General features: G+C 46.9%; 1 protein-coding gene across 1 annotated transcript in view; it reads right to left on the bottom strand.

The window, feature by feature from the left end:
* AMOT (angiomotin) overlaps positions 1-14,572 on the bottom strand; it is a 71,044-nt gene that overhangs the window by 25,919 nt on the left and 30,553 nt on the right. Inside the window, exon 5 of the mRNA XM_060249238.1 lies at positions 14,348-14,493. Within this exon, the coding sequence (XP_060105221.1) occupies positions 14,348-14,493 (146 nt within the window). The remainder of the gene's footprint in view (positions 1-14,347; positions 14,494-14,572) is intronic.

The raw sequence follows: 14,572 nt of genomic DNA on the forward strand, positions 1-14,572 counted from the left end.
GCCACTGGCCCCCCACACATAGATCTTCCAGGTGAGCTCCCCACCCCCACATGGAAGCGTCGGTGGCAATAGTCACAGTAGGGGTTGGTAGATGAAAGGGAGCCCCTTGACAGATGTTGCTCTCCAATCCCCACCATTGCAGAGATTGGATAGTCCTGGGTGGGATGGAAAACCTCTTTCGGGGCGAATCTCTGAGCGGACGAAAATGGCGTAAGAACCACAGTTGCAGTCCCCTCATTCCCAGTCTTGCGAAATGTAGCACGCTTGTCGTCGCAGCCATCAGCCCCAGCATCCGCTGGAGCTGCTGAGCCGTGCCCCACTGCTGCCTTTGGAGAAGCTGTACCAGATTGATGATGTCCTTTGCTCTCTGCGAAAGAAGGAATGCTCGGTGTTGATCTGTGTCCAGCAGAGCCCCTATGAATTGAACTGTCCTTGATGGAGTCAGATGGGACTTCTCCAGGTTGACCTGCAATCCCAGGGTGCCGAGAAGCCGCAGAGTGATGGCGATGTGCGTTGTCAAACTCTCCTTCGACTTCGCCACAAGAAGCCAGTCGTCGATGTATGGGAAGACAACAACTCCCTGAAGACGAAGGCGGGCAGCCACCACACTCATCAGCTTCGTGAACACCCGAGGAGCGGTAGACAGTCCAAACGGCAGGGCCCTGAACTGGAAGTGCCGAGCACCCACTGCAAACCTTAGGAAACGCCTGAACGCAGGGTGGATGCTGACATGAAAGTAGGCATCCTTGAGGCCCAGGGTCGCCATCCAGTCTCCCTGATTGATGAGGGGCAGGATAGTTTGCAGGGTAGCCATTCTGAACTTCTGGTACAGAATGAATTTGTTCAGACTCCGAAGGTCCATGATAGGCCTCAAACCCCCGTCCCGTTTGGGGACCAGGAAGTAACGGGAGTAGAAGCCTCCTGTCCTGGCCTCCGGCGGAACCACCTCTATGGCTTGTTTCTGTAGGAGGTTGTTCACCTCCGCCAGCAGAGGTGGGGAAGGGGGAGTGGTAACTACCACGGACTGGTTTGGGGTCTGAACAAACTCTATTTTGTAGCCCTCTTTTACGATGGACAGTGCCCACCTGTCTGTGGAGATCAACTCCCAGGCAGGCAGGAAAGGGCGCAGGCGGATGGAAGAGCCAACAGTGGGAACGATGACGCGTGCTTGCAGGAAGTCAAACCCCCTGCTTCTGAGGACGAGCCCCCTTAGACTTGTTGGAGGGCTGGGCCCTGTAACGGTTCCTGCCGTTACCAGAGAAGGAGGGTCGTTCAGGCTGTGCAGGCCGGGGACGCCATTGATCAGGGGAGAACCTTTGATAGGGCTTCTTGGTCCAGTGCTTAGGCCACTGCTTGGACCTAGAAGTTTTGGGGGTGGATTGGACGCCCAAGTTCTTGGAGGTCTTGACGCTCTTATCGAACTCTTGCAGCGCCGTTTCAGTTGTGGTGCTGAAGAGCCCGTCACCCTCAAAAGGCAGGTCCTCGATAAAGGTTTTTGTATCTTGGTGGAGTGCCGTAGACCGAAGCCAGGAGTGACGCCTAATGCAGACTGCAGAGGTGATCTGTTTGGCTGAGGCTTCCACCATGTGTTTCGCTGCAGCCAGTTGTTGTCTGGCCACAGCGAGACCTTCTTTCTGCAGCTTGGTTGCAGCGCCCTTTTTGTCCTCACTTAGAGAAGAGAGGAACGGGGCAAGTTGTTCCAGCACGGCATACTGATACCTAGCCATGCAGGCTGCGTAGTTAGATATTTTTATGCCGAGTGCCCCAGCTGAGTAGACCTTGCGGCCCATTCCGTCGATCTTCCTCCCTTCTTTGTCCGGTGGAGCGGAGTGAACCTTCCTGGCCTTCGAGGAGGAGGAGACTACCACCGAGTTAGGGCGTGGATGGGTGAATAAGAATTCAGCCCCCGTCTCCTGGACCCTGTACATGTGGTCCAGCCGTTTGGATGACACCGGCGTCGAAGATGGTTTGTTCCAAGGTTCCTTGACCACTTGAAGGATCACCTTGGTAACCGGTAGAGCGACCGCAGTGGACGTGTTCTTCTGCATTATGTCGAACACGTTGTCGTCCACTACGGGTTCTGGCTGGGTCACGGGTAATCGAAGGGTGGCAGCGATGCATTTCACAAGGTCCCCATAAGACTTTAGATCCTCCGATGGCGAAATCGGAAGATCCTCAGCGGTCTGGGAGACCGGTGAAGGGTCTAAGTCCTGGACTTCACCGTCCGACTCCGATGAAGAGTCTTGATGGGTGGAATGCTCTGACAGGATCGGGGTCGACTCTCGCGGCGGCAGCTGGACCGGCAGTGGTCTACGCGGAGTTTCAACCGGAACCAACTGTCGATCCGGGGGGACCGACACCGAAGCCGACGCCTTCCTGGATCGGTGCGAGACCCTCGACACGGAAGAATATTCTGATGCTCGCTCCCAGTCCTGGTAGTCCTCCGGGTACCAATGACAGGAGTCGTACCGGGAGTAGGGCGGTTGCCACCTGCGTTGCTCCCATGGTGGTATCGGGAAGCGTTGAGGCGCATGAAACGGCTCCGGTGCACGTCTGTCCCGAGGTCTGAACGGAACCAACGGGACTATCGGTGCCGACTGTTCCACCTCCGAGGCCGATTCGCTAGCTGACCGCCGACGGGACCCAGAAGATGATGAGCGTTGGGTCAGGTCGATCTCCTGCTCCTGCTCCGATGCTGACAGACGCTGCTGACTCACAGGGCTTCGGCGTGGAGAGGCCAAGATCTTCTTCGGCGGCTTAGAGATCGCCGACGCCGATGTACTGGCCGATGGGGAAGGAGTGCGGGGTCGCTTCCGCTTCTCCTTTGATTTCGCCTTCTTAGGAGCTCGGGTCCCCGAGTCCTCTCGACGCTTCTTAGCGGGCGTATCCACCGAGCCCTCGCGGGAACGTTTTGTGGAGCCACGCTCTTCCGGCGGATCAGTCGGAGTCAGTATCGGAGCAGCATCGGCCAATGCAAGCTCCTGTGCCGGGGCGTCGGTCGATTTCGGTACCGATGACTCCATCGGTCTATGAGGCCGAAGCGCCGATTCGATGAGCGCCGCCGATAAACGAGCCGCCCGATTTTTTCTGGTCTGCTTCAAGAAGCGGAGACAGTGCGGACAGGATTCAACTCGGTGCGCTTCTCCCAGGCACAACAGGCACAGGGAATGGCCGTCCGGAGGGGCGATCTTCTTTCCACAAGCACGGCAGCGCTTGAAAAACCCCCAGCGACTTTCCATAGAAAGAAGCCGCAGAAAAAACTACTCAGAATGATCTGAGAGAAAACGGGGGAAAGCGGGAGCGAAGCACCCCAAGGGGCAGTTCGCCAAACAAACAAAGAACGCTTTTTTTTTTTTTACACTAACACTATCTATACTAAACTATAAATTTAACTAACTAACTAACAACGATAAACGGGCTAAGACGAGAAAAAAAGGCAAAGCCAAGGATTCTCACCGACCGGGGAAACGGAAAGGAAAACCTCTCAGCGCAGCGGTCAGAAAGGAACTGGCGGGATCCCCGCACTGGTGCTGGTGGGCATATGCATTGGGACGCCTGCGCATGCCCATTGGCGCCGAGCGCGAAAAAATCCCGGGCTTTTTCAGGTACCGATTCGGGGATCGGCGCAGGCGCACTATCCCATGAGTGTGAAGCACAGAGACCACGAAGAAGATCCACAGGAGTTATCCCTGAAAGGGCAGCTGCTGTAAGAGCTCTCTTAGCCCCACCCACCTCCCAGGGTGTCTGTTGTGGGGGGAGAAGATATAGGAGATTGTAAGCTGCTCTGAGTCTCTGATTCAGAGAGAAGGACGGGGTATAAATCTGTAGTCTTCTTTTTCTTCTTCTTCTACTGCTACCAGGGAGACTAGATTAGGCCCTTGGCTTACCTTTTACTGTGGTCTTCTTTGTTACCAATACTATTCTACATAAATCTTAAAAGAGTACAATGAATATGTATGAGGGCTAGTGACTGGTGGTATTGTAATATGTGGGTTAATACAGTTGTGAATATATGTGCATGAATACACGTTAGGAACACCTAAAACAATACAGTTATGGATATATGAAAATACTTTGGATAATTGACTCTTCATCAGAATGACAATACTATTAAGAAAATCAATAGACAGTTTCTGAACCACAAGTTAGAGACAAATCCTTGTCAGCAATCTGTATCTGATACAGTAATGCTTATTCGGTTATAGTCCCCCTTCCTGTATTAAGACTTCCAGTTCTTCTTGTTTCCCAAACTCTGTGAATTAGTGTAGAGACATCAGAATCCATGTTTTATGCTCCCTGAGGTTTTCATTTCTGTACTTACCTGTGAGTTAATGTTACCTAGCATATAAGTGAGCTCCTCTCCGTTTGTTTAAAATAAGTTCCAATCCTCAAAAACCACCTCTAGAAAGTTACAAGACAAAACGGAGAATTGGAAACCTCTTTTTTTGGCCACAGAGGGAGCGCAAGCCTTGTCAATTCTTTGGAAAAGGAAAACAAAGAGTATCTTTTCACAAAAAGAAGAGCCAATCTTGGCTTTCCTCTGCCTCCTTGATGTAGGTGTTTCAGATGAATGCAGGACTCATTCTCTCTGCAAAGAATACCCATATGGAAGCAGCTACCTCTGTCACGAGATGATGCTTGGCTTACCTCCCACCCCCTCAAAATTTCAAGTATGCCCACCGCCTCAATGAGGCTGGGTACTCCTAGCTTATAGGAAAGGATCCTTCTGATTTGTGAAGGAGCTCTCTGTTGCCTCTGCTTGGCACCGAGCTGTAGCCGGGGGGTGGTTTCCCCCTATAGAATCTGCAGCATTACCACCCAATCTTCCCTTTCACTGAATACTGGGGGAGACTGGGTTGGAGTGCTGCAGGTTCTCTTGGGCGAACCGCCTCTGGAAAGTTGCATAAGGCCCTGGCCTGACACCCATGCCATGCAGCCACCACTAAACATATGAAGATCCATGGTCCTGAGTCACTCAAAGCCATCTATCAAATGCATACTCTTGGCATCACCAATTTCCTACGGCCATCTAATTTGGCCATTGTGGCACAAAGCATGTTGTGGAGAAACACCACTTTAGACCTGTGCTTGCCTGGGAGTTGGCTAGAGGAGTCTATAAAACTCTAGGCAAGGCTTTGGCCTAGTCTATTCCTCCTTCCCCCTCCCCTCCGGTCTGGAAGCAGCACTTCTGAGGAGGCCTCCTTGAGAGACAGGAAGTCTTTCAGGTTGGTCTCCCAGAAGGCTGCAGGAGGGAAAACCAGTTCCTGGGCGGGAACTGGGTTTTATATTAGAGGTTTTTGGAGGGAAACGGGAAGTTAAAAGTTGTCAGGGGAAGCTGACAGTCAGTGGAGTTTGATTTGAGTCTTGTTGACTGGTGAGTCGGTTCTGGATGGTCTGGTCAGGGCCAGTTATATATTAGGGAGAGAAGGAGCATTTATCCCTACTTTCATTTATTACTTCTGTTCACCCTGTATTTAAAAATGCCTGTATTTAGTTATAAATTTTAAATAAATATTTTGTCTGTTTAAAAAGGTAGTCCCTCTGTCCCACATGGTTTCCCCAACCGCCTTAGACCACGCTACTGCAAGAGGGGAGTCCAGGGAAGGGGGAAGGCATGCAGTTGGCAAGGGTGCCAATCCTCCAGGGGTCTCCCAAAAAAGGACTTTGGTCTCTGTCACAACCAGGTGCAGGGTTGGCAGAGGACCTTGAGGCCAGGCCTCAGAACTGGCAAGGGGGATTGGGAGTCCTGTTCCTCTCAGTCAGGAACCCCTAAATTGAACAGGTGGTGGCCGCATGCCCTAATGGTGGGAAGAGGATAAGCTCCCTCCAGGAGTTGGCAACTCAAAAGGGAGTTGATGGGACCGGGTCTGAAGGCAGAATTGGGCTGGTTCCGTCACACATGTCAATGAACGAAATCTGCAGCTGAGCCCCCACTCTAAAAAGAGGTGCTGAAATCAGTAAATTTTAAAGAAAACCTTTTAAAAATGTTTCACAGATGGCACATTACACCAGTGAAGCTAGCTAAGATGTACCCAAAAATGTCTCCAAAATGTTGAAAATGTGAGGAACAACCTGGCACAATTCTATCATAGCTGGTGGGAATGTAGAAATGCAAAAGCGTTCTGGATGAAAATACATGAAATGCTCCAAGGAATGTTGAAAGTGGCAATACCTTTTAAACCACAGTTGCTCCTATGAGGTATAATACATAGGGATGCGAACAAGAGAATTGGCACTTAATGATACATATGACAACAGCAGCAAGGAAAGCGTATGCCAGGTGTTGGAGACTAAAAAAAACTCCAAGCATGGATAAATTTTTAGAGAAGCTGTTAAATGTTGCAGATATATTGACAACAATTAGCCGAAGAAATGTGGGACAAATTATATACATTGTTACAAGAAAGTAAGAATAAGAAATTACTGTGTAAATGATTGGGATATGAGTCTGAAACTAAAGAGAAACTAGAATTGTTGAATGATTGTTATAGAACTACCTTTGATCTCTGTTTTATACTTTTAGATTTATGTATGGAATTATAGGATTTTCTTTTTGTTAATTGTATATAAATTGAATAAACTATAAATATGAAAATAGAAAAAACAGGCGGGAAAAAGAGGTGCTGGTAGCAGAGTCAGGAAGGGGAATCAAAGGCTCAAAACTTTACTTCTCTCAATTCTGCTTTCTAACCCTTAAAGGTGTCTGGAAAAGATTAAGCAAGCGGTAGAGAGCCAAGAGAGAAAGAAAAAGTCACACTAGAGGATGGAAAGACACAGGCCAGAAATGGCAGCCTGTGCCAAAAAGCTGCTAAGCTAATCCCACCCCACCTTTTTTACAGGGCTAACTCAGAAATTCTTTCATTACAGGCTCAGAAATCCAAATCGAGCACACAAGATCATCCGCAGCTTCATAACTGACTACTACTCAATCATGGGCCTATTTAAATTTCTGGTTTTTTAAGAATGGCTGTTCTGTGAACTGAACTCTCTTCAATTGCTGTTACAGCACAAGAACTAGGTAGGTCTTATGAGGATTTAATTTCTTAAACTCAGTAACTGCTGAAGGAAAGCTGGATAGGAAGAGCTGGCCTGATATTTATCCTTATCTCCCCTTTAAAAATGCCGATCCTGAGAGTCAATCACTGCTCATCCACTAAGAAACTTCCACATCTATTTACAAGAGGAAGGAAAGGAGTGTGCAGCTTCCAGTTCAAGTCCAGTAGGGCTAAAAATACCACATACACCCCCAGGGAAGAGACTGTTGTGTGTCTCACCTACTTGGGATGAAAGGAGGGGTGTCATTCTACAAAATGTTCAAAAGGAACAGTGAGCAGAACTCCATTCTCTACCAATTCAAAATATTCGGTTCGTGATTGGGCTCTATCTTACCACATGTGTGAATGCAACTATTAACCAGAGGAATTTATTTCTGCAAAGAAAATAAGCCTGGAGAGCCTTAAGTAGTAATATGACCAGTAAGGGTGCAACCTGCTTATACGACAGGAAGCAGAACCAGCTGGGGAACACCCCCTAAATAATCAGGCAAACCATCTGTCATCGAACAAATGCAAGGAAGACCACACGGGTGAATGCGAGGGCAGAAACAGCTAGAAGATGGGCAGATATGCAGAATAACAAGAAACAGATTTCCACTGGTTGATTCAGAGACGTTTATAGACTGCACATCAAGACTTCCTAACAGTGTGGCTTAACCAACCAGTTAACATTGCAGTAGGTTGAAGTTAATCTACAACTAACTATCAAAGGTGATTGCAGTGTAGTGTAATGACTAGAGCGGGGTGTCAAACTCATTTGTTATGAGGGCCGGATCTGACATAAATGAGACCTTGTTGGGCTGGGCCATGTCAGACTGGGCCATGTGTGGACCTATTTAAGATTTGATAGGAGAGATATAATTTTTATAAAGAACACAGACAAACACAAATATATATATTTAAAAAAACTTAAAACATTAGCACTCATTGGTCTTAAATATGCTTTCTTTGTATTTCTCCCATGGGATCCAGGGAACTGGGCAAAGGAAGCTCTGGCTCTTTCCTTCCTTCCCCAGGGGACTGGGGGAGGGGGAGCCTCAGTCAATAGAAGGAAGAGAGGCTTGGCTCAGTAGTTCTGCTGTGCAATTGGGAGAGCCTGGCAAAGCAAGCTATTCCTCCCCAAGGGAATAGTCTCAGCCAATTGGAGAAAATAGAGGCTTTGCTCTGTAGCTCCTGTGCAACTGAGCAAGCCTTACAAAGCAAGCTGTGATGCAGAAGGAAGCAAGATACACGGAAAAGGAAGCAGATGAAAACCAGTTGCTCGGGGGCCTGATAGGAGCCCTCCGGGGACCTCATCCGGCCCCTGAACTTCATGTTTGACACCCTGGACTAAAAAGCAGGACTACAATCTGGGAGACCCCAGTTCGAATCCCCACTTCTACCATGGAAGCTTGCTTGGTGACCCTGAGCCAGTCACACGCTCTCAGCCTAACACTCCTCACATGGATTGTTGTGAAGAAAAAATGGAGGAGAGGGGAATGATATAAGTTGCTTTGGCTTCCCATGGGGGAGAAAAACAGGGCATATATGAAGTAAATAATAAAAACTAATAGTTGAATACAGGCTGAAATACAATCATTGTAGTGCAGAAAGATGGGGAAATACCAAATGTACCTCATGAAGTGGGGACTGCACAGGAAAAGCACAAGATGGGACTGCCGTGAGACAGAGTTGGACCAAAGCCAATGTATGGGACAAAGAGATCCTCTGCATGTGCCATTTTCCAAAAAAGGCAAAGCAGATATCCCAACAGTCTGTGCTGATCTCCAAGGTAGTTTCCAAAGAAGCTGGGAAACACACGTGCAACCCAAAGCCTCTGTTTGGAATACACCCCATGAGGGTTCCTGACCTGGGATGGCAGACAGGGATTTGGCTGGCTTGGAGGATATGGGGAGGCCCCCAAGAAAGGGATTTGGCCGGCACCCCACTGCCAGGGAGTGCTAACCAAAGAGGGAACAGAGATGACCAGCCAAGGAAGACTTCTTGCTCCAACAGGGTAGAGGGAGTTAAGGGAGATCCCCCCCAAGCCTTTGTTTGCTTGACCAAGCAACTAGGAGTCCTCCCCTTATTGCACCTTTGCTCCTCCTCTCTCCCTGCAACACCAGTTATCCACAGTGCTCTCAGAAGGCTTTTTCATTTTTTAAAAAATGTTCCTAGCCCTCACAGCTGCAAAAATGAACCGGAAATACACAGGAAACAAACAAGCAAATGACACAAACACTGGGAAAAGACAAACAAAAGAAAGATTCTTGTTACTTGCAGTCTAGGTTTTTCACACTCAAGCACAGGCTCTTAAATACTGCACTGCTTATTGGAGAGCAGGAATAATATTCATTTTATTTTGGGCAAAGAGTCTACAAATTGACAGCAGGCATTTATAATGCATTCTAAAGAAACTGGCCACTGCAGGTTGATCAGTCTGGGACTCTTCAGCTGAGAAGAGAGACAACTAAGGGGAAGATATGATCAATGTTCCCTCTAAACTGAGTTAGTGTGACCTAGCTCACAGTTTTTAAGTCTCTGGCTCACATTTTTGTCTTAGCTCAGGAAAAATGGCTCCAGAGCAAATTAATTTTTGCAGTAGCTCACAACTTTAATGCCAGTAACTCACAAGGTAGATTTTTTTACTCACAAGACTCCACATCTTAGGTGTAATATTGGATATGATAGTTTTATAAAATTACTAGCAATATTTGAAGAAAAATACAGCGGGCTCTAGAAAGAGGCTCTAGGTGTACCCCCCACCTTTGCTGGCTTCCCACCCACCCAAGTGAAAGCATTCATTCCCCCCTACCTCAAGGTTCTTGCTGTGAAAGCTGACTGGGTGATTTTGGACCACTCGCAGACTTCCAGCCTAATCTACTTCATGGGGTTGTGAGAGGAGAATAATATAAGTTGCTTTGGTTCCCCCCCACTGGAGAAAGACTGTTCTTTTCCTATGTAGGGGCTGCAGGGAAGGCAACGAAAAGCTGAAGTCCGAGGCGCAGATAAAGGGAAGGAGATACGGTTGCCAACTCCAGATTAGGAAAGGGACAGTTTTTGCCCAAACATTTTAAAATGTTGATAGATCCAAGTGGGCAGCCGTGTTTGTCTGAAGCAATAGAACAAAGCAGTAGACAAGTTGCACCTTTAAAACCAACTAAGTTTTATTCAGAATGTAAGCTTTCGTATGCTTTAAGCAGGCTTCATCAGACAAAATGGCAAGCCATCTTTAAACATAGAGAAAGTGGGCAGTGAGTTGGTATGTAGAGTCATGGGAATGATTTTAGCAGATTAAAAGAATTGCAAATTGGGGTCTGTGTTTGTTTGTTAAGTGGGCTGTAACAACAGTGGAGGACGATATTTTAAAATGTTGTCTGTGTCTCCCAGTGAGCAGTGCAGGGTTCACTCAAAACATTTTGTTGCCCAAAATGGTTGCAGTGTGCAATTCAAAAGTTGAAACAATAAAGCACACCTTGGTGTTATCTTCTTCTAGTTTGCAAAAAAATATAAATCTGGTAATCTTGAGGCAATTCTATTTGTGACAGGCAGTCTGATCTAAGTATTTTACTAAGAAAAAAAAAACCATAGAGCTCCCCTTTGGGGACATCCTGCAAAATGATGGAACTGAATGAAAAAGAGTTGTTGAAACAGAAGGAATTACAGCAGTTCCTCAGTGGAACAGGCTTCCTCGGGAGGTGGTGGGCTCTCTTCCTTGGAGGTTTTTAAAAAGAGGCTAGATGGCCATCTGATACTGTGAACTTAGGGGGAGGTATTTGTGAAGTTCCTGCATTGTGCAGGGGGTTGGACTAGATGACCCTGGGTATCCCTTCCAACACTATGATTCTATAATTCTCTTTTTTCCCCACTTGCTGTATTCTGGTGATTTGGTGCTTAAATCGGGTTTGGGCATGACTGTTCTTGAGATCCACAGTGGGATTGTGCTGCTGCATGTGGGAAGTGCCATTTCCAAGAGCAGAGTAGAGACTGAAGTATTCGTTTGCTGCTGATGCTTCTCCTTGTAAAACAAGTGACAAGACAGGCTCAGCCCTCTTGTGGTCAGTTAGACTATATGGCAGTCTTGCAAGGCCTCTTGTTTACTCTTGTGGAAGAATAGTCGTGTCAGGTGTTCTTATACAACATGTTGTGTCTTGGCACTGCTGTAGAAGGGAAAAGCTTTAATTGTTCTAATCAGTATCATAAGCTTTATTGGGTTTATTGATGGGACAGAATTTAATTTGTGAAGCTGAATGTTCAGCGCGCTTTTTTAAAAGCATTTTTATTCTCCTGAGTCACTAATGTTTTGTTTCAGATTTCCTAGTCCTACTGCATTGCTTATTTTCAGTTTAATGGATTTTATAGCTACTATTTGCATATTAAATATGCCCAGGGACCATCTGGCTTGACAGAAAGGGTAGAAACCCCACTCTAAAGCAGGGGTAGCCAATGATAGCTCTCCAGATGTCTTTTGCCTACAACTCACATCAGCCCCAGTCATTGGCCATGCTGGCTGGGGCTGATGGGAGTTAGAACATAAGAGAAGCCATGTTGGATCAGGCCAATGGCCCATCCAGTCCAACACTGTGTCACACGGTGGCCAATAGCCACTGATGGACCTCTGCTCCATATTTTTATCTAACGCCTTCTTGAAGCCACCACCACCTCCTGTGGCAGTGAATTCCACATAATCACCCTTTGGGTGAAGTACTTCCTTTTATCCATTTTAACCCGACTGCTCAGCAATTTCATCAAATGCCCACGAGTTCTTGTATTGTGAGAAAGGGAGAAAAGTACTTCTTTCTCTTTCTCCATCTCATGCATAATCTTGTAAACCTCTATCATGTCACCCCGCAGTCGACGTTTCTCCAAGCTAAAGAGTCCCAACCTTTCTTCACAGGGAAAGTGTTCCAATCCTTTAAACATTCTAGTTGCCCTTTCTGGACTTTTTCCAATGCTATAATATCCTTTTTGAGGTGCGGTGACCAGAACTGTACACAGTACTCCAAATGAGACCGCACCATCGATTTATACAGGGGCATTATGATACTGGCTGATTTGTTTTCAATTCCCTTCCTAATAATTCCCAGCATGGCACTGGCCTTTTTTATTGCAATCGCACACTGTCTTGACATTTTCAGTGAGTTATCCACCACGACCCCAAGATCTCTCTCTTGGTCAGTCTCTGCCAGTTCACACCCCATCAACTTGTATTTGTAGCTGGGATTCTTGGCCCCAATGTGCATTACTTTGCACTTGGCCACACTGAACCTCATCTGCCACGTTGATGCCCACTCACCCAGCCTCAACAGATCCCTTTGGAGTGCCTCACAATCCTCTCTGGTTCTCACCACCCTGAACAATTTAGTGTCATCTGCAAACTTGGCCACTTCACTGCTTACTCCCAACTCCAAATCATTTATGAACAAGTTAAAGAGCATGGGACCCAGTACTGAGCCCTGCGGCACCCCACTGCTTACCGTCCTCCACTGCGAAGACTGCCCATTTATACTCACTCTCTGCTTCCTATTAATTAGCCATTTTTTGATCCACAAAAGGACCTGTCCTTTTACTCCATAACTCTTGAGCTTACTAAGGAGCTTTTGATGAGGAACTTTATCAAAAGTTGTAGGCAAAAAACATTTGGAGAGCTACCGTTGGCTACCCCTGCTCTAAAGCATCTTGAGCATGGTTATTAGAAGGATGTGAAGTTTAAACCAATGCAAGTCACTGTTGAATGAACTGGATCATAGGACAGAGCTGTAATCATACTCTGATTCTGGACAAGCCAAGGAAGAGACCTAAAAGTAGATTCCAGCTCTCAACCATCCTACAACACTGCAGAAATATCTGGAATGTGTTTAAAAAAAAAATTTGTTGGGGGGGTGCAAGTAGGTAGCCTTGCCTAGGCACCAAAAAGCCTGGCACCAGCCCTGCCTGTCTGTTCTCAATGACCAACCAACTCTTTTCTTTGGGGGGTGGGGAAGAAGACTCAATAAAACTTCTGATGTAGGTCCTAACAACTGGAAAGCATCTATTTCTGAAAGCATGGATTCCCGAAGGCAGACAGAACCTTGGGCTGTAAAGCTAGTTGACGCTGTGCAAAATCTGTGCTTTAGACTATGGCTGTCTATCAGTCAAGGTCTTCCAAACAGGCCCTTCTTGTATGATCTCATCTTCTGAAGTATGCTGGTGTCTCTGTGGTATGCCCTCCCTGAACATATCTGCCTGGCACTTAGCATGCTTTCTTTTAGACAAGAGTAAAAACATTTGTCTACTCAGGATTTTGATTGATTTGTGTCTTCTTCCTACTCCCTTTCCTGACTAGTCCTCTATAGCATTTCACTTCTTGTTTTACTGTACTGATTGCAATAATCTTCATTTTCATTGCTGTTTTAAACTTTAAAAAAAATGCTGCTGGTTTTGTAGCTGGGTTATCTTTTGTCACGATGGTTTACAATGTTATTTTACTGCAAGTGACATGGAAGCCTTTACAGGAAAAGAATAGTGAGGTGGAAATGGTTTAAAGATACATATTGCTATCAGGTAGTCAGAAGAACAAATCTTAGCCACTGCAAATCTCTCCTGTCTCCTTCACTTCCACATGCCATCCCCTTCATTCCTGGAAATTGAGGTCTCTAGAGCTTTCGCTCTCCCTTCACAGGGGGATGTGACAAGAGCCAGGAAGGACTAAAAAAGGAATGGCCGCAGCAGCAACAGAAAGCCCCAGCTTAAGGCCAGTCAAGTGAGAGAGGACATCGACAAGAATTCCATGGCTCCAAGGAGACCAGACGCTCAGGTTCTGCACCAGCACTCCAGCCACCGTGGAACTTGTGACTGAAGAGCCAGCTGCAGTCAGGACTGAACTAGCCGTGTGGCTCTCAGAGCAACATCAGGAGCAGCCCTGGCTTCCCAGCTGAGAAGCTACATGGCAACACTCTTATTCCCAGGCCTCCTTGGGAGAGGACTTGGGAAGCCTGCTGTTGCCATGCATTTCTGCAGCTTTCCCCCCAGGTATTATTTTGTTGCTATAATTTACTTTAGTGAAATTGTTATTTATACTGAAAATCAGTGTGTGTGTGCTATGCTTTAATGGACAATCTGGCCCACTGATTTAATGTGAGCTAGTTTTTTAAAAATAATATGTTAATGTTTTAAATTTACGCAACGTGAAACAGAGCCAAAGCTGAATGAAAAACAGAACCAGAACATATCCTTGGGCCCCATGTAAAAAGAACTTCCAGCAGCTCCTCTGATTCTGAGAAACCACTGAATGGGATACCAGTGCCCTAGTAGTGTCAATCTGAAAGGATTACCTCTTCCTCCAGTTTCACCACCTTGGCCTGAGCATTGTTCAAGGCCTGGTCCCGAATCTCAATGTGCCTCCGCTGATCCTCGTTTGTGGAGCGAGCAGCTGCCAGTTCAACCTCCAGCTTCTCTTTCTCCCTCTGGGTTTCTTTGTCTGCCCAAACAAAGTGGGAGGAAAGGAAAGGAAAAAAATGAACTTAAAAGTGGATGGAAGAGCCAGGACAAAGATGGCA

This window comes from Heteronotia binoei, chromosome 11 (assembly GCF_032191835.1).
Source record: "Heteronotia binoei isolate CCM8104 ecotype False Entrance Well chromosome 11, APGP_CSIRO_Hbin_v1, whole genome shotgun sequence".
Lineage (NCBI taxonomy): Eukaryota > Metazoa > Chordata > Lepidosauria > Squamata > Gekkonidae > Heteronotia > Heteronotia binoei.